At 54.3% G+C, this 23,380-nt stretch overlaps 4 protein-coding genes and 2 non-coding genes across 12 annotated transcripts; 1 reads left to right on the top strand and 5 right to left on the bottom strand.

Annotated features, from left to right (window-relative positions):
* Nucleotides 1-5: 5 nt before the first annotated feature.
* P2ry11 (purinergic receptor P2Y11) lies at nucleotides 6-1,508 on the bottom strand. The gene is made up of 2 exons (XM_038322140.1): nucleotides 1,493-1,508; nucleotides 6-1,036 (listed from the first exon to the last, which is right to left on the bottom strand). The coding sequence occupies exons 1-2, from the start codon at nucleotides 1,506-1,508 to the stop codon at nucleotides 6-8; spliced, it is 1,047 nt and encodes a 348-aa protein (XP_038178068.1).
* Nucleotides 1,509-1,721: 213 nt separating this feature from the next.
* On the bottom strand, nucleotides 1,722-5,531 carry LOC119809714 (suppressor of SWI4 1 homolog). Of its 2 annotated transcripts, none has more exons than XM_038322762.2 (12): nucleotides 5,424-5,531; nucleotides 5,164-5,334; nucleotides 4,494-4,595; nucleotides 4,259-4,309; nucleotides 3,992-4,162; nucleotides 3,267-3,343; nucleotides 2,971-3,078; nucleotides 2,758-2,881; nucleotides 2,596-2,674; nucleotides 2,382-2,511; nucleotides 2,140-2,306; nucleotides 1,722-2,060 (listed from the first exon to the last, which is right to left on the bottom strand). In XM_038322762.2, exons 1-12 carry the CDS (start codon nucleotides 5,439-5,441, stop codon nucleotides 1,855-1,857), a joined length of 1,404 nt encoding a protein of 467 aa, XP_038178690.1. In that variant the 5' UTR covers nucleotides 5,442-5,531; the 3' UTR covers nucleotides 1,722-1,854. The 2 variants fall into 2 exon arrangements, with proteins under 2 accessions (XP_038178690.1, XP_038178691.1); XM_038322763.2 differs by having other exon boundaries at nucleotides 4,259-4,306.
* LOC119810953 lies at nucleotides 3,150-3,228 on the bottom strand. The gene has a single exon (XR_005284889.1). It is a non-coding gene; the product is annotated as a small nucleolar RNA U105B (small nucleolar RNA).
* On the bottom strand, nucleotides 4,370-4,452 carry LOC119810945. Its single transcript, XR_005284881.1, has one exon. It is a non-coding gene; the product is annotated as a small nucleolar RNA SNORD105 (small nucleolar RNA).
* A 66-nt stretch (nucleotides 5,532-5,597) lies between the features above and the next one.
* Nucleotides 5,598-15,154, top strand: Angptl6 (angiopoietin like 6). Of its 2 annotated transcripts, none has more exons than XM_038322921.1 (6): nucleotides 5,598-5,717; nucleotides 9,211-9,317; nucleotides 10,174-10,731; nucleotides 12,543-12,720; nucleotides 13,412-13,948; nucleotides 14,890-15,154. In XM_038322921.1, exons 3-6 carry the CDS (start codon nucleotides 10,180-10,182, stop codon nucleotides 15,078-15,080), a joined length of 1,458 nt encoding a protein of 485 aa, XP_038178849.1. In that variant the 5' UTR covers nucleotides 5,598-5,717; nucleotides 9,211-9,317; nucleotides 10,174-10,179; the 3' UTR covers nucleotides 15,081-15,154. The 2 variants fall into 2 exon arrangements, with proteins under 2 accessions (XP_038178849.1, XP_038178850.1); XM_038322922.1 differs by lacking the exon at nucleotides 5,598-5,717 and having other exon boundaries at nucleotides 9,173-9,317; nucleotides 13,412-13,599; nucleotides 13,678-13,948.
* Nucleotides 13,028-20,366, bottom strand: Shfl (shiftless antiviral inhibitor of ribosomal frameshifting). 5 transcript variants are annotated; one of them, XM_038322927.2, is made up of 8 exons: nucleotides 20,056-20,366; nucleotides 19,560-19,683; nucleotides 19,370-19,419; nucleotides 17,544-17,582; nucleotides 17,258-17,407; nucleotides 16,020-16,123; nucleotides 15,744-15,898; nucleotides 14,729-15,409 (listed from the first exon to the last, which is right to left on the bottom strand). In XM_038322927.2, the coding sequence occupies exons 1-8, from the start codon at nucleotides 20,074-20,076 to the stop codon at nucleotides 15,192-15,194; spliced, it is 861 nt and encodes a 286-aa protein (XP_038178855.1). In that variant the 5' UTR covers nucleotides 20,077-20,366; the 3' UTR covers nucleotides 14,729-15,191. The 5 variants fall into 5 exon arrangements, with proteins under 5 accessions (XP_038178853.1, XP_038178854.1, XP_038178855.1 ...); XM_038322928.2 differs by having other exon boundaries at nucleotides 19,560-19,705; nucleotides 20,056-20,364; XM_038322925.1 differs by lacking the exons at nucleotides 19,370-19,419; nucleotides 19,560-19,683; nucleotides 20,056-20,366 and adding an exon at nucleotides 13,028-13,592 and having other exon boundaries at nucleotides 15,158-15,409; nucleotides 17,544-19,363.
* Nucleotides 20,367-23,380: the final 3,014 nt, after the last annotated feature.

Here is a 23,380-nt window from a genome sequence, read left to right as displayed (position 1 = left end):
ACCTGCTACAGCTCTTGTCCTTGGCGAGGGCTCTTGTCCTCAGGGTTTCGGTGGCATGGGTGGCAGTCCAGGCTAGGTGCCACTGCCATGTAGAGCAGGGGGTGCATGCATGTAGCCAGGGGCACAAGGATGCGTGTTGTCTGGTAGCCAAAGAAGGCCCTCAGGTCCAGCTCCGCCACAGCCTGTGACACACTGGTGAAGTTGGGGCAGCGAGCCATCCAGTGCAACATGGCGTCCACATGGATCACTTGTGTGATATGGTAGGGCACATAGGAGCAGGCGTAGAGAGCCACACCACTGGTCACCAGCACTACCACATGCAGCTTCTGGGCTGTGGTCATGCCTGGGCTGCGCAGTACCACCCACCCTAGTGCACTGTAGGCCATTAGTGTGAGCAGCAGAGGCAGGATGCCACCCAGGCATGCCAGCACCAAGCTGTAGGCTCTGAAGGCCCCTACCTGGCTGTTCTCCGTCATCCCCAGGCACTTGACACAGGCCTCAGGATTGAGCCTACTACAGGTCCCAAGGTCTGACTGGGGCCCCTTCTGGTGGGAGAAGCCGAGCATGGGGGCAGCCAGCAGGATGGCCATGGCCCAGCTGGCAGCAGTGACAACCCAGGCGTGCTTGGGTCGCAGGTGTCTTCGTGTAAAGAAAGGGTGTACCACCACCATGTATCTGCTGAGGCTGATGCAGGTGATGAAGAAGATGCCACCTAGCAGGTTGCAGGTGAAGACAAAGCGCTCCAGACGGCAGGCCACCTCCCCAAAGCTCCAGTTTTTCGGTGGGTAGAAGTAGGCTGCCAGAGGAGGCAGTGTGAGTGCATAGCACAGGTTGCTGACTGCCAGCTGTACAGAGAACACCACAGCTGGGTGCCAGGGCCTTTGCTCTTTGGTGATAAAGCGATACAAGGCCAGGCCATTGCCCCCTGTTGCCACCAGGAACTCTGCCATCAGGATGACCCAGAGGTAGCCCTCCTGAAAGCGCCTATACTGCTGGTCGGCAGCTTCCACATATTTGTCCAGGCAAGGCTTGGTATCTGTAGGCAGAAGTAACATTTGCATGCATACCAGTTCCTATGTGGGCCTGCTGTGCAAATGCAGCCTGGCAGGTCCCTGTCGCCACCTGGAACGGCTGGCCTAGCTTCAGGTGGGATGGGTCAGGGTCACACTCAGTCTGGTTTTGAGACAAACTGGGGCAGCCCCAAGAGCCTGCTGTCACCACCCAGGGCTGTGCTCACCACACTGCCCTCCTGCTGGCACCTGCCAGCTGTGGGGTCAACCAGCGGCTGCTCAGATCCCAGCCAGGGGCTGCACTCATAGCTTTACCATCTCCCAAAAACTCCACCCAATCCCAGAGCCTTGCACTGTTCCCGCACACTCGGCCTCTTCAGAGTAATACAGTGCAGAGGAACTGCTCTGACCCGGCCACCCCCAACTCCTGCAGACCCCATTGCCTGAAGACCTGTCTCTTAACTGGCTGAGTGCTAGCTTACCTGAGAGGGAAGCCATGGTCCTCACAGCAGCAGCTCTGGGTCACAGGCACCTCCTGGGTTCCCAGCAGTGTGGCCACTGGTCCACCTAGACTTGCACAGCCAGTCAGGGTGACACCTCCCACCTAGCCCACTTCCTCCTTGTACCATCTGGGCTGGGCCTGTCTCTTGGCCAGTCACAACTAAGTACTGTTAGCCCCGTCCCCACCCCAACCAGAGAGTGGACTCAAAAAAAGTGCCAAGTTCAAGTTTATTGGAAGAACTGGATAGCTCCTTTATGAAAGGAAACCGGGCTACACTGGAGCCCAGGGCAGCTCTCGGGCCCCAATCTGGGACATCTATGGTTCATCCACTGCCAAGCAGCCTCAGGTTCTTGATGGCCGACGTGTGTCCTGGCGTCTGGCTTTGGGTCCCAGCTTGGTCTTGACTCCTTGGAATCTACCCTTTGGTTTTGGAGGCCGCCAGTTGCCACCCTGACCCCTGCCTGAGCCAGGCTTCTGCTCCTTTCCTCGCTGCTTCTTGCCTGAAGGTCCTCCCAGGCGCCTCCGCTTGCCCACTCTGGGGAACATGTCTGTAGGGAAAGAAACGGTTAGGGTCCTCAACAAGAACTAAGGGGCCTCAGGTGTCACCAGCTCAGCCCCTGCACACACCCTCATCAGGCTCCTCGCCCACAGCTTGGCGAAAATACTCAGCGTCATCCTCATCCTCCTCATCCCGGCTTGCTCCTACTGCCTCTGGAGGTGCCCCAGGGTCCTCAGCATCACTGTCCCCATTGGTCCCTGCCCGGGCTCGCTTCATGCCGGCCAGGCTCTTCTTCCTGGAGGACAAGAGTGACAAGGGTTTAGGCTTGCTCAGGCGCCCACCCACCATTCTGCCCACAGCCTTTGCATACTTGTGGGCCTCGCGCAGTTCTTGCTTGCGCTGTAAGTTCTCAGCCTGCTGGTTCTGACGCTGGGCCTTGAGTCGTAGCTTCTCCTCCTTTGCTGCCAAGATGGCCTGCAGTTCTGCCTCGGTCTTGTGCACTACGAGGAAGCCCAGACACTGTGTCAAGATCACAATGGGACTTAGCACTGTTCCCAAAGGCTGGCCTCACCCGGTCCCCGTACCAAAACTGTGGAAGAGGACATTGCCGTTCCCAACACCCTCCTGGATCTTAATGAGCTGCAGTGTCATCCGGGGCCCAATCTGGAGATACACGCATGGGAGAATCAGGCTGGCCTCAAGACTGAGGGCTGTGTCTGTAGGAGCTGCCATGAGCCGTTCCTCACCTCTGTGAGTCGGACAGCACTCTGCTGGGCCTGCATGTTGCCACGGCCGGCCACAGCCTGGGGTAGTTCTGTGATATTGTGCTCACCATCTGGTTCCACCTCACTCTCCGACAGCGCCACACCCCTGTGGGACAGCAGGTTACCGCCAGTGCTCCACGAGCCGGCTCTGAAACCCTTGGGCTGGAACTGCCACCCACCCAAAGCCTTTCTCACGTAGCCAGAAGCTCACTGATATCCTGTAAGCGGCTCATGTTGGGAAACTTCTCCTGCAAGAGCTTCTTCATGCCCCGGCTGGCACCCACGGGCACCACTTTGATGCTGCTGCAGTGGGAGAGCAGAGGGAGGAGCCAAGGGTCACAGGGTCCAAGGCCAGCTCCTTGCCCTCTCCCCGCTGGGCATGCATCAGGGCGTTTACTTTGAGTCTGAGCAATCACAGGTCTCAGCAACAGAGCTCTCATCAGGTGCATGGGGTGTCCCACCGTGCCTCCCTCCCTTCCCCCAACACTCACTAGTGCCGGAAGTCCAGCTCTTGGGAGTCCGGGTTGTAGTTAATGAGGAGGCAGCGCTTAATGGTGTTCAGGTTGACCTGGGGGCCAGGGAGAGGGGACCTCTGAGCTGCCCGTGGGCCAAGTGCTACAGCCAGGGCATGCAGACAGGAACAAGTACTGATTCCTCCCAGTAGCAACCTGTTACTTGGGGCAAGTACCAGGGATGCCCCTAGGTGTTAGAGGCTGCAACCAGTGCCTACAGACTGGAGCAGTGGCTGAAAGTCAAGGGTGCATGAGCCATCAAAGCCAATCTTCAGACTTCTTTTAGGTGGACCTTATAATGAACTTAACCTGAGAACCACTGGGGCTGGGGCTTAGCAGCTGAAACTCTAGCCCTGCTGGCTGAGGCAGTAAGATTACAAGTCTAAGCCCAGCTTGAGTTAACACAGGACCTGTGTTAAGAAAAACGGGCAAAGATGTGGCTCAGTTGGTAGAGTGCTTGCCCACCAACTAAGCCCAAGTTTGATCACTAACACTCGTACATCACTCAAGGTATACATGCAAGAGATGGAGGGCCAGAAGTTCGTTCAAGTCCGGCCTGAGACACAAAAGATCCTGTATCTCAGTAACAGATTCACTCCAACCCCAGCCCTGCCTTTGAATTTACGATAAAGTTAGTCACTTCATGTTAGTGAGTCTCCCCACCCAACTGCCCACCCCCAGCAGCTGCTCCGGATCTGGCCCACCGTGTGCACGTTGAGGGACGGGAACAGGTTCTGGAACATGGTGGCCATGAGCTTGATGTGCATGCCCTGGACGCCAAAGCTGTTGAGCACCAGAAGGGGTGGGTGGTTAAACTGCTGTTCATGCATCCGGTGTCGGCGCAGGGAGGAGACGACATCCCGCACCAGTGTGTACTGAAGGGAGGGTAGAGAGAGGCTGAGGACCCTCTGTGCTGTGTGACCTGAGCCCTCCCCAGTAGGCTGAGCTCGCCTATCACCTCTACCCCTCACCTTGTTGATCTGGAAGGTCAAAGTGGGGCCTCCTGGGAGGCGCATCAGCTTCTGTCAGAGAAAGGATAAGTGAGGGTGGAGGGTTCTGGTTGGGATAGGGCAACGAGGGAAGCCTTGCTCCATTGCTTCAGAGCGTTTACTTTGAAGCCAGCATCACTACACCTCATGGCAGGGGGTTCATCACGAGACAGGAGCAGCTGGGGCCGAGGGAGGGAAAGGCATGGTGTCCACTCACCAAGTACACACTGTTGTCTGTTTTGCTCAAGATAAGGAAGTGTGTGACCCCGAGGGGGCCGGCCACTGCCACACAATCCTTCAGTGAGTTCTTCTTTCGAACCTGATAATTACAAAAACGAACACAGATAGTTCTTATTGAGCAAGGAAGCTTAAACTGGGGCTTCTAAGATGTTATTTCTGACACCCCCAACTTTCCGGGGGTATCGAGCCTTAACTGTATTCCTGAGCCCAGCACTTAAGTAATTTTAAAAAGTATTATTTTGTGTGCAATCGTGTAGGGGCGCACAGGTGGAGCCAGGAGGACAACCTTCGGGAGTTGGTTCACCCACTTCACCACGTGAGTCAGGTGGACCGAACTTAGGCTTAGCAGCAAGCCCTTTGCTGCCGAGTTATTTCTCGATTGCGACCCCACACCTTGTGCCTTTGTTTTTAACACACGAGACCTAAGTATGCACCCAAGGCTGGCCTCCAACGTAAGATTCCCCCCGCCAGCTTCTCTTCCCGAGCACTGCGATTTCGGTTGTGCATCATGCCCGGTTCAAGCGGTGCTGCAGCCGAGGCCTCCCACGTGGAAGGCAGGCATTGTGCCACTGGATTTAACCATCAACCTTCGGCCGCCGCGAAGTCGAACCCCGGGACTGGAGTGTGGAGAGCTGGGGGATGCAGACCTGTAGACGAGAGGCGGTGAGCGGCTCCATGACCCGCCGCACATCCAGGCTGAGCTGCTGGACACTGCGACCCGCCCGGCCTCGCGTGAACACGAACGAGTGCGGCTGTGCGGCGTAGGCCTCGAGGTTGCGGAGCTGGGCCTGGGCGCGAGCGCGCTTCTGGTGCCGGGACTGCAGGGGCGACAGGCGGGCGGTGAGCGCCCCGGCCTCGGTCGCGACCCCACCTGAGCCCCATGCCCGCCGGGGCCGCGGCGCCTCACCCGCCCCGACTGCCCCATGCTGCCTGCTCCTCCACGAGGTTGCTTCTGAAGCTGCTTCCGGCGCACACTGTTCACTTCCGACGCGGGACGCTCAGTGGGGTCCACTTCCGGCGCCGCGTGGCTCGTATCTCCCCACTTCCGGCGCTCCCGCCAGTGACGTCACTCCCCGGGCTTTCGTGCTAGGTCTCTTGGGGAGTTAAGACGTAAATCTTCACAGGGATTGCTGTAGGGCTACCATGCCGGGCGCGGGGCCGCATTTAGGGTTCGAATCCCAATCCTGCAAGTTTCTGCAAGGTGTGCGACTCTCTCCTTTTACCTCCTTCTGGATCCGCTTGCCTTTGCTGAGCAACTCACACAGGTCCTCCGACCTCTGTCTTTCAAGCACCGGGATTAACGGCTTACACCACCACGTCCGCTCCATTCCCAAATAAATTGCATTTATTTACCTGTGGTCGTACATATGCCAAGGCGCACATTGGGAGGTCAGAGGGTAACTAGTAACAAACAGTTGTGAGGCCTGGAGACGGAAGACTTAGTGGAAATGCTCTACTCACTGAGTCCTCTTGCCAGATCACTAAAAATCTTTTAAATTATTATTATTTTATGTGTATGGACATTTTGCCTGCATGGATGTTTGTGTACCATTTCCATGTTTGGTGCCTGGGGGCCAGAAGGAGGGCGTCCTGAAGAGGGAACTGCCGTGTGGGTGCTGGGAATTGAAGCTGCATCTGCTACAAGAGTAACAAGTGAACTGGGTGGTGGTGGTGGTGCACGCCTTAATCCCCTTATGGTTTTTCTTACATCTTCTGGTTGGCTCTTCCCTCATTTTCTCTTTCTTCCCTCCTCCACTTCCTTCCTTCCTGTCTCTCCCTTCTCCTCCACATTCTTTCACCATGCAACCCAAGTTAGCCTTGCACTCAGCATCCTCCTGCCAAGTAAGGCATCTTGCTGGCCTCCATCTCCCCATCCGTTGTATTTTAACAACCATTTCCTCTACTGTAAGGCTTCGAACAGACCCCTAACTAAGTTTCCTCTCTCCCTGGCATGTGGGGCTCAGTCAGTTAATGGATTGAGCCCTGAGTGGTCCCTCATCTGTCTCCTAGATCCTGAGGGCCACCTCTGCTCCCTAGGGTCCCTGTCTGCAGATGGTTGGAAGTGTAAAAGCTTCCTTTGGAAGGCAAGCATTCTGAATCTCAAATCAGCCCCCCTTCCCATTTTACCCCCCCCATCTTAGCCTCAGGACTCTGACTTTTTCCTCGTCCCCAAATAACCTTTCAGTGAAGGGGGGGGACACTCACCCTAAGGCTTAGCATCTTGTCTCCTCCCAGGCGCCTGCATCTAGCTTCTCCTCTTCACCTCCTCATCCAGCATCCTATTTTTACCCCTCCCCTTACAACAGCGTCGCCAATTGTCCCTTTTCATCTTCTCTAAATTTCCCTCTTTCTCCTGTCCCTGTCTCCATCCATATCAGCCCTATTGCTGCCTTCTCAGCTCTCTGGTCCTTTAGCCCTTTTCTGTGACTCAGAAGTTTCTTCTCTCTGTTGGTAATGGAGAAGCAAAGAGGCTGTGCAGTTCCTGATGTAGCCCAGAACTGGCTGATGCTTTCTAGTGTGGAACAAACAGTCTTTTCCTCTCTTGACCCTGGAGTGTGCTCCATTTGGGGGAGTTGAGGACCTTACTAAGCAAGGAGAGGCCACTTAGCTCAGTGGGGGTCTGGTGGGGGATCCTGGGTCCTGACAGTGGAATCTGTCTCTAGGAACTGACCATATGGATTTTTTGCTCTTGGTCTGTCACTGCATGGCTTGACATGAAAATGTGACTGTGTGAGAGAAAAACAGAATTTGTAGTAGGATGAGTGAGAAGTGTGAACATGGTGCAGTGTGTGCTGTGCAGTGTGTGCTGTGCAGTGTGTGCTGTGTAGTGTGTGCTGTGCAGTGTGTGCTGTGCAGTGTGTGCTGTGTAGTGTGTGTGCTGTGCAGTGTGTGTGTTGGACTGGATGGCACTAAGGCAAGTGCAGCTATACAGGCCCAAGCTATTTTCTCTTTCCTTCCTTCCTTCCTTCCTTCCTTCCTTCCTTCCTTCCTTCCTTCCTTCCTTCCTCTCTCTCTCTTTTGAGACAGGGTTTCTCTGTGTAACAGCCCTAGCTATCCTGGAACTCGTTCTGTAGACCAGGCTGTCACAGAGATCTGCCTGCCTCTGCCTCTTTAATCCACAGAGAGTGCTGGGATTAAAGGTGTGCACCATTACCTCCTGGTACTATTTTCTTTTTAAGGTGCAGTGTGGGCAGGAATGTGAGCGATTTTATCCTTCTCTTTTTATTTTTTGAGATAGGGTCTCACTATGTAGACCTGATTACCCTGGAACACACAGAGATCCACCTGGCAGCCTTGTGGGTGGTGGGAATAAAGACTTGTGCCACCACACCCAGCGGATAGTTAGTGATTGGTGGTTTGAGTAAGGCTCATATATTTGAATGTTTAGTACCCAGTTGCTGGAACAGTTTGGGAAGGATTAGGAGGTGTGACCTTGTTGGAAAAGGTGTGTTACTGGGGCTGGGCTTTGAGGTTTTAAAAACTGCTCTAGGCCCAGTGTTTTTCTCTCTACTCCTGCTTGTGAATCAAATGTGAGCTCTTAGCTACTGCTCCAGGATCATGTCTCTCTGACTGGTACCATGCTCCCTGCCATGATGATGGGCTCACCCTCTGAAACTGTAAGCAAACATCCAATTAGATGCTTTCTTATGTAAGTGCCTTGGTCATGGTGTCTCTTCATAGACAATGGTCTAAAACAAAGAGCCCCAGATTGCTTACAAATTCCCTGCTCATACTGATAACAGCACTGGGAGCTCTCTGTACATACCGCTAAGAGCACCTTGCCTGACAAGAAAGCCTACATAGTGATGAGAACATCTGCAGTCAGGAGCCAGGAGAAACCTGACAAGGTCAGCACATGATAAAAACATCTGCTGGCATCTCTCGGCCCGAGACTACAAACACAGATAAAACTTCTGTCCTTCCTCTGCCTCCGAAACCCCAAGCCCCTGTCCCTTGGCAGTGTCTGCTTCAGCAGTAAGGGCAGTGTGTTTCTGTGGAGGCTGGGCTCCTCTTTCTTTTGTTTTCACATCAATCCTGATCTAACATTCACCCCCCTCCCCCGTTTTTAGATAGGGGCTCACTGACCAGCTTGGAACCCACAGATACCCAACTGCCTTTGCCTCCCAGGTAAATTGATGAAGCATGCACCACTGACCGCACCTTGAGGTTCTGTTTTCTTCTTGCAGTACTGGGTACCAACCCAGGACCTAACAAGCGCTCTACCCCTGAGCCACACCCCAGCCCCTCCCTGGGGGATTCTAGGCAGGGGCTCTACCCCTGAGCCACACCCCAGCCCCTCCCTGGGGGATTCTAGGCAGGGGCTCTACAGTTGAGTCACACCCCAACCCTGGCTGCTAGGATTAAATGAGGAACAAGCTTTATCCCCTAAGGGTGTCCCCAACACCAGGCAGGTTGCTCATTGATACCCATCGCTGTCATTTTAGTATGTCATAGCTGTTTGAGTCTGGATCTCAGGTCTGCTGCGGTGCAGGGCCTCCCATGCTCTGTGAGCCTCTGAAAGGAGGGAATTCATGGAGGGCAGTGGCCCCTGTTATCACACTCTGGAGGCCTGCGCAAGGGGATCTGGCTTTCCTGACTGGGTTCTCACACTACAAATACTAAATATTTACACTTGCTGTGCTCCTGGACTTGGGGGCTGGGTGGTTTCCAAGCCTTCTCTTCTGTCCTTCCAGCCTCCTCTACCCACACAGCTCAGAGGCCCTCCTAGTCCTTCAGGTCTTCCTCAGATTTTGTGGGCTTGCTGCAGACCTCACTGAAGTCAGCGTCTGGGTTGTGAGAGGTGAGAGCGGGGTAGAAGCGGTGATGGGTAGCTGTTTGTCTGGACTCCTGGTCTTGATGTGGATATGGGGTGTGGGGGGTCTCCAGGCCTCTTGTTTAACTCTAGGCTTGCCCGAGAAGGCAGCCACATGTACCAGACAAAGAAAAGACCCTGGCCCCTGCTTAGGAGCTCCTGCATGAGGGGCTGTTGTAGCTACCGCACACACCCAGTCTCTAGCTCAGAAACTCCATCCTTCCCAGTGCTTTAGAGCAGAGGCCTTTCACTCCCGGCTTTCCCGGCTTCCGTTCACTCCCTTTCCTTCTATGCCACCCTCACAGGCCTCCTTGCGATTTGTTCTTTTCAGTGCATCGAAAACGAGGTCCAACCCCAGTGTCTTTGCACTCTTGCTACCTTCTGAGCAGGTGCAAGTGTGTGTGACAGAATGTTTGGGGGATGGATGGCATGGGGACCTTGGTGTGCGCTCTGCAAGGGCAGGAATGGGGAGCCTTGAATATTAATCTGGTGTGGACACAGTGTGGAGCGTGGCATGGCGGCACACACCAGCCATCTAACGAGTTCGGAACCAGCTTTGGGCTACATAGTGATATGTCTCAAATTAGAAATGAGCTGCCTAGCATGAGTGAGGCCTAGGGTTACACACACACACTGTGGGAGGTGAGGTGCCTAGCATGAGTGAGGCCTAGGGTTACACACACACACACACACACACACACACACACACACACACACACACACACACACACACACCGTGGGAGGTGAAGCTCGGGGATCAGGACTTCATGGTCCTCCTCGGTACATGGGAGCTTTGGGACCAGTCTGGGCTAAAATACAACGGCTTCCTCCCTCTCCGCTGCAGGTGGCTATGGGCACTGTCAGGCTGTGCACGTTGCAGCTGCTACTCCTGCTGGGCGCTTGGCGGGCACGTGGAGGTGCCGCGCGATGTCGCGTCACGCTGGTACTGTCCCCGCAGAAGGCGACGGGCGCTGTCTGCGGGAATGCCGACGCCTCCCACGACGGCGAGCTGGCCGCGTTGCGCCTGCGCGTGGGCCGCCAGGAGGAGCTGCTGAGCGCGCTGCAGAGGCGCGCGGCCGAGGGAGGTGCGCTCGCGGGCGAGGTGCGCGCGCTACGTGAGCACAGCCGCGGCCTGAACACGCGCCTGGGCCAGCTGCGCGCGCAACTGCAGCCGGAGGCGGAGGCGGAGGCGGAGCCTGACCCGGAGGCGGAGCCTGCTGCGGCGCTCAGTCTGCTCGCGCAGCGCGCGTTGCACGCTGAGGCCGAGGCGCACCGGACGGCGGCGCTCCTGCAGCAGCTGGACGCGCAGCTCCGCGAGCATGCGCAGCTTGTGAGCCAGCATAGCCGCCTCCTGGGCCGCCTGCAGCGCGCGTGCGCCGACCCGGACCGGGGCCAGCAGCAGGTACCTCCGGCGCGCGATCACTGGTCCTAAATCTGAACCGGTGCCTGTGGCGCCACCCTCTGCTTTTTCGGGCAAACGGCTGGGGAGAGCCTCCTCCTCTCCCAAGAAGGATATTGGCAGGAGCCGAGGCTCATGCTCACCATACACAAGGAGAGCATATTCTTTTGTTTTTTTCCGAGGCAGAATTTCTCTGCATAGCCCTCCCTGTCTGTTCTGGAACTCGCTTTGTAGATCAGGGTGGGCTCAAACTCACAGAGATCCACCTGCCTCGCCTCCCGAGTGCTGGGAATAAAGGCGTGCAACACCACCGCCTAGCTTTTGATACTTTTTTTTTTTCCCCGATCTTGTTTTTAAAGATTTCCATTTTAATGTGTGTGGGTGTTTTGCCTGCACATATGTATGTCTGCACCATGTGTGGGTGTGTAGTGTCCAGACAGGCCAGAAGCGATTTGGAACTGGAGTTACAGACAGCTGTGAGTCACTATGTGGGTGCTGGGAATTGAACCTGGGTCCTCTGGAGGAGCAGCCAGTGCTCTTAACTGCTGAACCAACGTCTAGCCTCCAAGACAATATATTCCTGTAACTATATGAGGCTTCTGAACTTTGGGCTATTTCTGTCATCAGGATTTTTTTTGTTTTTCTTTTTTTGAGATGGACTCTCATTACTTCTCGGCCTTTTGGCTAAGATCAAGTGAGATGGACTCACGTAGCCCAGGCTGGGTTCTAACTTCTTGGTAGCTGAGGATGACCTTGATTCTTACGCCCTGCCTCCTAAGTGCTGGAATGACAAACATTTGACCACAGGCCTGGCTTGGGCTGTGGTTTTCATTCCTGGTGGTTTTGTTGTATCCATGGCCTCCTGCACGTGAGGCAACTGCTCTACAGTTGAACCAACCACACCCCCAGAGTTGGCCCTGAATTTTGGATCCGTGATAGTTCTGCAGATTTTCCTACATTGTTTAGGGTCCATGTGCTGGAACTCAGCAGATCTGTGCAGTGAAGCTGTGACCGACAGCAGAGTGGGAATCGTCCAGCTTTCTCTGAGTGTAAGAGCACAGAGGAAAGGCAGGCAGGCATAGGACACAACTGTAACCCCTAGGACAGGAGGCGGAGACTGGAGGGCTGTCCCTAGGACAGGAGGCGGAGACTGGAGGGCTGTCTCAAGTCTCAGGCCAGCCAGTGAGAGTGAGACCCTTTCTGAAACAAAAACCCAAACACAACAAAGCAGGATTGGGAAACAGTTAAGACTAGTGTTTTGTGTGAGCATGCACACTTGAGCTCCCATCCTCAGAACCACAGAAAGCCTGGGCCTGCCTGTGTGTGCCCCAGGGCTGTGGTGGGCCTGTGTGTGTGTGTGTGTGTGTGTGTGTGTGTGTGTGCCCCAGAGCTGTGAGCTGTGGTGGGCCTGCGTGTGTGTGTGTGTGTGTGTGTGTGTGTGTGTGTGTGTGCGTGTGTGTGTGTGCCCGCCCCAGGGCTGTGGGCAGATGAAGGTTTACTGGGGCTTACTGGATGCCAGGCCAGCTCAAGTGCATGAGAGACCCCATATCTAGGGAACAGGGAGAAGGATAGAGCAGGAGACCAGTGCCCTTCTCTGCCCCTCATGTTTTGCACATACGCCTCACCAGCAGAAGTCCAGAGTTAGGCTTTTGGTAGGCAGTGATAAATCTGAGGCACTGCCCTGTCTGATTGTCTGCTTATCTGGTGGAAGATTTGTTCTACTGACCCTGCCTGTCTCCCCACTCCCCATGCCAGGGGATGGCTGGCCTCCTCAGCTGAGGAACGGTTAATTATTTCTGACTATATGGTCCCAGGTCCTGCCACTGCCTCTAGTGCCTTTGGTTCCTCTGAATCTAGTGGGCAGTGCTGGCAACACCAGCAGGAGGCTGGACGGAACCCCAGAGAACCGGAGAGATCAGAACTTGAGGCAGCAGGAGCTCCCGTCTCCTACCCCACCTACTGGGCACCTTGCTGTTTCCACCAGGCCAGTGGGTAAGTCGAGGCAGGCCCGATGGGATGTGCGTGAGATGATGACCTAGGGCTTCCAGTGCCATCTGGGTAGATGGAAATTCTAGAGTTAGGATTTGCCTCATAGTGTGGGGACCAGGGGAAATGAGGGGACAAGAAAGGGCTGTTAGCCTGTGACAAGAACAGCCTGGAGATGTGGCTCACTGGCAGAGCACCAAGGTCTTCCGCAGCCTCCCGGCAGTATAAAAACAAAACAAGACCAGTCCTTTTTTTTAAAATTAATTTATTTTTTATGTGTATTGGTGTTTTGTCTGCACATATGTCTGTGTCAAGGTGTCAGATCTCGGAGTCACAGACAGTTGTGAGCTGCCATGTGGGTGCTGGGAATTGAACCTGGGTTCTCTGGAAGAGCAGCCAGTGCTCTTGACCACTGAGCCATTTCTCCATCCCCAACCAGTCCTCTTAATATAGTGAGAAATTGGAAGAGGAGAAAATAAGCATGGGTACTTATTCTATGAGGGCATGCGAGGTTAGGACTCTGCTTTGGTGAGAAGTTGGCTCATAAGACCATGATTTTTGAGAGAAGAAACGGTAAGGAAATGGCTCTTCCTCAGAGGGAGACAGAAGATGGCTTTTATCTGGGTAAGGGAACTGGTGGGAGTCAGGGCCCTGATCCAGCAAGGGCCTGGTTGGCTCAGGCTGTACCTTGTCACAGGTCCATGGCGGGACTGCGCAGAGGCTCATGGGGCAGGTCACAGGCAGAGCGGGGTGTATGAGCTGCGGCTGGGCCGGCGCCTGGTATCTGTGTGGTGTGAGCAGCAGCGGGAAGGTGGAGGCTGGACCGTCATCCAGCGGCGGCAAGATGGCTCAGTCAATTTCTTCACCAACTGGCAGCACTACAAGGTGGGTGCTTGTGGCAGGGGTGACGGAGGCTGGCTGAGGATACCCCATCCTGACCTCCTGTTCCTCCCGCCCTTCCAGGCGGGCTTTGGGCGGCCAGATGGGGAATACTGGCTGGGCTTGGAACCCGTGCATCAGGTGACCAGCCGTGGGGACCATGAGCTGCTGGTCCTCCTAGAGGACTGGGGGGGCCGCGGGGCACGCGCCCACTATGACAGCTTCTCCTTGGAGCCTGAGAGTGACCACTACCGTCTGCGGCTTGGCCAGTACCACGGCGATGCCGGAGATTCCCTCTCCTGGCACAACGACAAACCTTTCAGCACTGTGGACAGGGACCGAGACTCCTATTCTGGTAGGGAGAATTTTTATTCTGGTGGGAGGGCAGGAAGATGGGATTGCTAATCCTGTTAGGGTGAAAAGCGGTAAAGTCAAATTTTCCCTTCTGAGAGGTGCAGATGGCTCAGCAGTTGAAAGCACAAACTATTCCTCCAGGGTTAGGTTCTCAGCACCCACACTGGGTTGCTCTAGTCCCAGGGGATCCCATACTTCTAGCCTCTGTGGGCACCTACACTAAACCTAAGTGTCAGGTTTCCTTCTGGTGAGCTGGGTGTGGTGGCACAGGCCTGGAGTCCCAGCTCTAGCAGATGGAGGCCAGAGGGGCGGGAGTTCAAGGCCAGCCTGGGCTACAGGTAAGTTCTTCAGCATCAGGAGGCCAGGGGCGCGGAGAGCCCCGATTTCTTCTCTGCTGACTAAGACCTAGGGACCTTGCACTGTGAGAAGGGCTGAGTGAAAGCTAAGCTTCTTTCGGTGGGGACAAAGCTGCTCCCTCTTCCCCCCACTCTGCAATCTAAGCACACTACCACTGAGCTATATCCTAGTCCACGTTTGTTTATTTTTGAGATACGATCTCACTGTGGAGCCCAGGCTGATCTGAAACTCTAGACCCTCTTTGTTCTGCTCCCACATGTTGAGATTACAGGTGTGTGCCAGTCCACCTGGGATAAACCATCTGGAAACAGAAGCCCCCCCCCAAAGGAATGAATAACATTACTTTGCAAAATATATGGGAAAAGCATGCCTCTTATTTTGGTAAGGAGATAGGGAATTAAGGCTGTTACTCTGAAGAAGAAAGTGAGAAGCCAGAGCCTTTTATTTTGGTGAGGAGATGGAGGATTAGGGCTTCTATTCAATAAGATATGGAAGGTTGAGGGATGCTTGCAAAAGCTTTGCACAAAGAAGTGCTGGTAGATACTTTTATTTTGGTAGGAACAAAAACTCTGTCTCTGCCCTCAGGTAACTGTGCCCTGTACCATCGTGGGGGCTGGTGGTACCACGCCTGTGCCCACTCCAACCTTAATGGTGTGTGGTACCACGGAGGTCACTACCGGAGCCGCTACCAGGACGGGGTCTACTGGGCCGAGTTCCGTGGTGGGGCGTACTCTCTGAAGAAGGCTGTTATGCTGACCCGGCTTGTGCAGTTGTGACTGTCCCATTAGTACCCCCAAGGGTATTTCTATCTCCTCGAGCCAGTATCTTATAACAACACAAGGTGTCCACACACCGTGTCTGCCGTTCCTGTGTGCGTCTGGTCAGGGTCACTCTCGGGGCCCACCGTCCTCCTCGTCCTCCTCTTCCTCCTTCAGGTCTTCCAGGATGAGATGGTCCAGGTCATCCTGGAGGCCGCCTTGGCTCAGGCACGTGGCCACCGTGGAGCCGCTGCTGATGTGGGGGTTGCTGGGGTGCAGCACTCTGGGGAGGTGGTTCTGCTTACGGCTTTTGGGGTGGGCACAGGAAGTCCCAGGCACATGGGGCTCTAGGGGAAAGAGAGTTGCTGAGATTCTGGAGGTGAGAGGGGTCTGCGGCTCTGCAGGGACCACTGGAGCCGTATGACACAGGGATCAGAGGTCATAAAATTTACAGGTGTTCAAACTCTTTAGGGAGGTGGGAATGTGGCTACAAAGACAGACTCACAGGTCGTGGGGGCCATGGGACTCATAGGCTGGACACTATGGAGCTGCTGGGAACTCCATGGGAGGAGTCGGGGAGCAGTCAGCTCTAGGGAGCCATGGGGGACTCAGGGAAGGAGGGAGCAGCCAGGGGTCGGTGCACAGGGGATGCAGAATGTAGGCCGAGCACCAGGGCCTCACCTCTCCGATTGTAGCAATCTGCAGCTGAGCAGGAGTGGGTGTGTGTGCTGCGCCGATCCAGGTCACGGTCCCAGCGTGGGGGCAGGATCCGAGTGGGATACACAGGGAAGCCGCACCCGTAGCAGGGTGATGGGGACCCCATCTGTGCCCAGCCCCTGGGGGCCAGCAGGGCTGTAAGGGGCTGAGGGGGCAGCTGGGCCCTCCCCCAGGGGACAGGAGGAGGGGATGAGGCTGGGACTGGGCCGAGGGTGGGCTGGGGTGGGACAGGACCCTCACCGGAAGTTGTGTCGACACTTTGGGCAGTGGAACTCGGCCAGGCCCCACATCTTATCGGCCGGCACTGGGTCGTAACGTTTCCGACACTTGCGACACCTTGACACCTGAGAAGGCAGGAAAGGGCCAACGTGCAGGGCTGAGACAGGGTCTCACGTGGCCCAGGCTAGCTTTGAACTCCTGACCCTCCTGTCTCCATCGCTCAAGAGCTGGGATGCCAGGCTGCATCCCTGTGCCTGGTACGTGGGCTTCAGGAGTGCACTGCTAGCGCTCAGACTACTGGAGCCACAGCTCAGCCCTTATCAGGAGCATACTAATTATCAAGAGATTAGGAAGCCAAGCTGGGCACGGTGGTGGTGCACACCTTTAATCCTAGCACTTGGGCAGAGGCAGGTGGGTTGTGAGAGTTCCAGGCCAGCCAGGACTACATGGAGTGACCCTGTCTAAAGAAAAAAAGAAAAGAGGTTAGGAAACCAGATTTGGGTTTGATTTCTGCCCCAGCTGTCAAAGTCAAACGTTTGACTTCTCAAGTCAGCGACTCAAATGAATGAGTTCAGCTGGATATTGAAGTTGTGCTTGTCTAGCATGCGTGACGCCTCTGCTTCTCACCTCAGCCCCACATGAGCCAGGTGTGGAGGCAGGAGGATGAGAAATTCAAGGTCATCCTCAGCTACATACTGAATCTGAGACCAGCCCGGGCTACATGAGACCCTCTCAACGAGAAGAAAAAGGGGCTGGGGAGATGGTTCAATGGTCAGGAGCATTTGTTATTCCTGCGGAGGACCCGGGTTCAGTTCCCAGCACCCATGTGTCACTGTGGTGTTCGGACACATATGTGAACAAAATACTAGTATGTATAAAATAAACCTAAAAATACTAAAAATGAATGCAAAAGGTGGCGATTTGGCTCAGTAGCTAGAGCTTTGCCCGTGAGTTCAAACCCACAGCACCCATTTAAGAGGCAGCATGGCTAACTGCACACGACCCTAGTGCTGGGGAGGCTGAGACAGGAGGCGTCCTGGGCCGTGCAGCAAACCCCTTAACGGACTGGTGAGCCGCAGGGTTCGGTGAGAGACCCTGTCTCAAAAAATAGGGTGGAGCAACTGAGAAAGACACCACCACCAAACTCTGGTCTTGAGATGTATACACACACACACACACACACACACACACACACACACGAGTCAGAAACATTTCTGGACAGATCAGGAGTGGAGTATCAAGATAAGTTTGGGCAGCACCTCCTTCCTCTGGGGCACACGGCGCCACCACACATGGTCACAGGAGGAGCAGGCAAACTGTCGGTCCACAGCAGGGATGAGGTCGTCTTGGGCTCTTTGGAACATTCGAAGATTGGCTTCTGTCAGGGGCAACAGAGAGGTGGCCACTGCCTGCAACGTGGATGAATGGGGACAGACAGGGTCACCTCTGCCTCTGGAGCCCACTGTGAACACTCGCACTGCTGCACCATGGGTAGGTATCCATCCTCCCTGTCCACACCCTGCCTCAGCCCAGCCACCGACGCACCTGGATATCTCGGTCTTGCTTCATGTCCTCGGGTGGGTCCTGAGGGGAGACACGGAAGGGGAGTGCAGAAACTGGAAAGGCTCTCAGGGTGCTATCCCCGTGTTTAATGGGGGAGAAGCCTGCATGGGGCTCCTGGACCGGAGACAGGATCCTGGCTCTATATAGATGCAGCCAACATGAAACATTATTGCCTGTGTTGAGAGCTATTCTGTGCCACCGGAGCTGGGTCTGGTGGCACAATCCAGTCATTCAAGTTCTTGGGAGGGTAAGGAAGGAGGACCACAGGTAATCAAAGGCTGGGGCATGGCTCAGCATTGCCTACAATTCAAGAAGACCCAAGTGGAAGCCTAGACAAAAGCACAATGTCCCAAATATCCTTAAGAAATAAATACTTGGGGCTGGAGAGATGGCTCAGAGGTTAAGAGCACACTGGCTGCTCTTCCAGAGGTCCTGAGTTCAGTTCTCAGCAACCACATGGTGGATTAAAACCATCTCTAATGAGATCTGGTGCCCTCTTCTGGCCTGCAGGCATACAAGCAGGCAGAATATTGTATACATAATAAATAAATAAACCTTTTTTTTTTAAAAAAAAAGTGAATACTTTTGCTAGTCTCATTTTCAAGACGGTCCAGGATCTGAAATCAGTCAGTGATCGTGGCCCATGCAACTCAGAGCCCTGTATGACTTTTCAATCTGCAGAGGCCACCCATGACACCTGAACTCTGATGCCACGTGGCTTTAAAGATTCAAGTTTTTAAATGTGTATGTGTGTCTCCCTGTGTACATGTGTAGTGCCCGTGGAGGTCAGAAGAGGCTGTCAGATCCCCCGGACCTGAAGAAGTTGTTAGCCGTCCATGTGGGTGCTGGGAATGAGCTAGAGTCCCCCGTGAGAGCAAGTGCTCTCAACAGCTGAGCCACCTCTCAGCTCCTTGGCCACAAGGCTTTAAAAGGTTCTGGGTTTGGGGGCTTGCAGCCACGTGGCTGCAGGTCTGAATGGCTGATGGGGACTGTGGGCAAGCCCCTCTCTCTTCATGGGTTCTCACAGAGGGGCATCTCTGGGTCCAAACTTCATTACACATGGCTAAAGTTTGAATCCCTGAAGCCAAATGCTGGTCCCATAACCCTGAGCTGTCCTGTGTATACTAGGATTGCCTCCAGGGAGCCTGCACGACAGAGAGGTAGGAGATGAACCAAAGCCTGGAGGCCCTCCCCCTTGGGAGCTCTCCGTGAAGGTGACTTCCTTCTAGTATTAATTTGTCATATTGTTTATAGACCGAAGCTTAAAGAATATGATATGTCAGATACTTTTTTTAGGTTCCCAGCATGGTGGCGCAGGTCTCTGATCCCCAGCCTTGGGAGGCAGAGGCAGGTGGATCTCTGTGAGTTAAAAGCCAGTCTAGCCTATAAAGTGAGTTTTAGGACAGTCCAGGGCTTCATCGTGAGACCCTATCTCAAACAAAACAGAACTCTAGTATGTCTTTCGAGCAAGTTCAATACACGGAATACCAGCCACGGAAGCGACTGCATGGATTCAGTTGTCCGTTCACCCCTTCTCCATCAGGGCCCCTTTCCTCCCCAGCCCGGCCCAGCCTTTCTTCTAGAGCAAGGCAGAGTTCCCTTGAGCCTTCCTCAGCAGCCAGGACCTCCTTATCCGACTGTTCAGTCTCCTCCATTTGAGATAACCCGCATAGAATGAGCACCTACTGCTTGGGAAAAGGGAGGAACCTACATAGTGAGATGGGCTCTCACAGCTGTGGTTTTGTTCCTTCTGCTGGAGAGAAGAGGGATTCTCCCCTTCCTGTGGGGAGAGAGGGAGGACAGGTTACCTGAGCGTCCAAATCGTTGCTCAGCTCTTGTCCATCTTTCTGCTTGACACCTAGTGGGAAAATATGGGAAGGGCTCTTGAAGGGTGTGTAGGAGTTCCAGGCGGTGGAGAGCCTCCCGTCTAGGGGGCCAGGGTCGCTACAGCGATTCTTAAACCACACCCACTCAGTATTCTCCCCTGGGTTGACTCACCATACACGATAGAGCGCCCTACTCCGGTGTGGTCGCTGCCAAACTTCCTCATAAGAGCCCCTGCCTTCTTGGGGGACACTTTTCCATGAAACTTCTCCCGGAGGCGCCTGACGCTCTTCTCCAACTGGGACGGATTGGGGTGAACTCTGGTGTGGGGGGCGACGGGGGAGCAGCGCCCGTCCCTTCATTCTCCTCAACTTGACCCAGGCTTCTGGCCTCCTCATCCCCAACCCCCCTCCCTTTAAGCCATTTCCTGGAAAAATCCAAAGTTCTCCAGGCATTGGGGGAGGGGGGTGGTGGGGACTGCAGCGCGTCCCAGACTCCCGGGTGCGAATCTGAGGTCCGGCGGGATGCAGGCCAGGTAACCCCTTTTCCTTCTGACCTCTGACCCTGCAGCCCCGCTGTGCCCAGGATGGAGGAGGGAGGCGGCCCGGGGGTCGGGGTGTCCCCGGATCCCTCCCCGCGCGGCCTGTCGCCGGTGGCGCGGCTGTCCTACCTCTACGCCGTCCTGAGCCATGGTGGCCGCTGCACACCTGGCCGCGCCCCGGTCCGGGCCCCGCAGGGCTGGGTGGCGCCGGCGAGGCTCCGCCTCCCTCGGTCCCCTCTTTCGGTTTCGTTTCTGCGTGAAGCTGGGGACCCCGCGGGGACCCCGCCCCGGCCGTCCGGCTGTGCGTCTGCTCGCGCGCCCCGCGGTGCTCCCGGGCTGTGCTCCCAGGCCTCGGCGCGCGCCTCACCGCGTCCTGCGCAGCAGCGCGGCCAGGCCGGGGATGCAGCGCGCGGCCTCTGCAGTCGGTCACATGTCCCCACGCTGCGCGGGGTCCGCGTCTTCACGTCCCCCGTGGGGGCGGGGCCGCACCGCGCGGACGCGGGTCTCGGTGCTCCCACGATGCTCCTCCCACTTGGAACCCAAAGCTTCTTAGGATCCCGGGGGCGCTTATGCTCTGCTCAGAGGCTCTGACCCCTGCAGGTCTCTCTCCCTAGGTCCCCCCAGCCTCAGTTTCCTCCTCTGTACAATGGGCATGCAAGCTGAGCATGGTGACACACACCTGTCACCCTAGCATTTGGAAGGTGTGGGAGAAAGATCAGGAGTTCTAGACTGTCCTGGCCCACGTAGACCTTGTTTCAAAAAAGGAAAATATCCCAGGACAAAACAAACTATTTTTGGCAAGCTTTATGGACTTCTGGAGCAGAGAATGGGCCCCAGATTTGAGAAGCCTGGGTTTTTCCCAGGTTCAAACCCCTTCCTTCTGGCAACCCTCTTCTGTGCCTCTTTTAGTACAGGGGTTGGAGCTCACCCCCCCCCCAAAAAAAAGCCCGATGCTTGTTCCTGTGTGTGTTGTGGCATTGTTCACAACACAAGAGCCATGATATGGAATCAACCTACATGTCCATTAATAGGTAAAGGATAAAGAAAATGTGGTTTGTGCACATCATGGAATATTACTCACCCATAAAAAAGAGGAAGCCTTATTATTTGCTGTAATAGGGATAAGACTGGTGGACATTATGTCAAAGTATATCAGCTCTTGGACTTTAGTCAGTGGAGGCTGAAGAAATGATCTAGACACTGTAGCGAGGGGGCAGAAGCGACTGGTGATGGGTTACAGTGTTGCTCTTAGCATGCCAGAGTAAATTCCAGTGTGCTGACTATTGTTTCAAAATAGCTAAGAGGCTACAGACTCACAGGAAGAAACATCTGTTTGTTGTGAAGGCTTAGTACTCCATTTCTATCCTTAGTCTATACTCACAGGTGGTAAAACATTATGCTGTAGCCCAAGAAATATGAGTCATGTGCCAGTAAGAAACAAAAATCAGAGTCAGACGGTGGTGCACACCTTTAATCCCAGCACTCAGGAGGCAGACGCAGGGGGATCTCTGTGAGTTTGAGGCCACCTTGGTTTATAGAGAGAGTTCCAGTACAGCCAGGGCTACACAGAGAAACCCTGTCTTGAAAAAACCAAAAGTGATAAACAAGGCAGTCACCAACACATTAGTATAATTGGCTCACAGGTGGCTGTCACAGCTCTGTGCTTTGGATAAGGGGTGTTGTTTATTTGGAGATCCCTAGGCTGTACGGTGAGGGCTTGTCTCAGAACAACCTCTCTTTCTGCTTTTTTGGAGCTCATGATCTTTATTTTTTATTTTATTTTATTTATTTTATTTTTGCAAGACAGGGTTTCTCTATGTAGCCCTGGACGTCCTGAAACTCACTCTGTAGACCAGGTTGACCTCGAACTCACAGAAATCCACCTGCCTCTGCCTCCCGAGTGCTGGGACTAAAGCCACCACTGCCCAGTCGAGTTTATGATCTTTTAAAATTTATTTTATGTCTTTATTTTTCTTTGACACAGGGTGTCACGTAAGCCGGGATGGCCTTGAAATCCCTCTGTAGCTGAGGATGATCTTGAACACCCATCCTACTGCCTCACCTCCACAGTGCTGGGATCTCAGGCACAGACTGCCACGCCAGTCACACACTGCACGTGTCTGTCAGCTGACTTCTGTGTGACATTCCTCGGTTTGGAGCTAGAACAACTCAATGAGACACATCCAAGTGGTTTTTGAATTAGCAAGTTATCAGCCGAGCAGTGGTTAGCCGTGCATGTCTTTAATCCCAGCACTCTGGAGGCAGAGGCAGGGGAATCTCTGTGAATTTGAGGCCAGCCTGGTCTACAGAGTAAGTTCCAGAACATCCAGGGCTACACAGAGAAACCCTGTCTCAAAAAAACTAACAAAAACAAAAATAAGAACAAAAATTAAAAGAAAGTAAAAAATTACGACCATGCCGCTTACGAGGTGAGGAGTAACCAAGGAGGATCTAATTTGTGCTCCTCAGAGAATACACTAGATTTGGGAACTAGACACATGCCGAATGCCCTTGGTAGCACACACATCTGTTGTTTGGATTTTGCCAACTCTGTTCCATCGAACTTTTCTCAGAATGCATCTCCAGGCAGAGATGGGGGAACCTGTTCAGGCCTGTGCTCAGGTAAATTTGGTGAACATGGAAACTGCAGGCTGGGATTGAGCTCAGTGGGAAAGCCCTTGCGTAGCATGGAGCCCTGGGTCCCATCCCAGCACCGAACTGGCTGAGTGGGAGTGGGGAGCATTTAAAACTAGCCTGCTCAGTGAGAATCTTTATCTTTAGGAAGGACGGGAGGAAGATGGAGGGATCAGGGCCCTGTGGGACAATCCTTTTATGATCTTCATGGATTAGTGTGTGAATTAATGGGTTATTTTATAGCAGGTGAGGTATTTGAACCAATTGATCTCTGATGTGTGGTCTCTTTTTTATTTATTTATTTAATTTTTTTGGTTTTTTGAGATAGGGTTTTCTCTCTGTAGCTTTGGAGCCTATCCTGGAACTCACTCTGTAGACCAGGCTGGCCTCAAACTCACAGAGATCCCCCTGCCTCTGCCTCCCGAGTGCTGGGATTAAAGACCTGTGCCATATCACCCAGGGTTTTTTTGTTGTTGTTGTTTTCAACATTGACTGTGTTGTGAGTGTGCCATGGCAGGAGTTTGAGAGTCAGGAAGTTTTGGGGGAGTCAATCTTCCCTGACCACATGGGATTCAGGGTTCGAGTGTAGGCACTCAGGCCAGCTGGCGGAGGAGTTTGAACTGCCGAGCCCTCTTGCCGTCTCTCACGTGTTCATGCCCCAGCCACCAGGGAATCCAGCCAGCAGATAGTCCATCACCAGATGGGCACCTGCTCTTTGACCTTGGACCAGAACCTCCATGCCAAAATAAATCTGTGGTCTAACTTAGGCAGTCTCTGCCAGTGAGTTATCAGCAGCAGAAAGAACACAGGACATCCAGCG

Source organism: Arvicola amphibius, chromosome 3 (assembly GCF_903992535.2).
Source record: "Arvicola amphibius chromosome 3, mArvAmp1.2, whole genome shotgun sequence".
Taxonomy (NCBI): Eukaryota; Metazoa; Chordata; class Mammalia; order Rodentia; family Cricetidae; genus Arvicola; species Arvicola amphibius.
The sequence above is the reverse complement of the archived record's forward strand: the minus strand, read 5'-3'. Positions and strand labels throughout refer to the sequence as shown.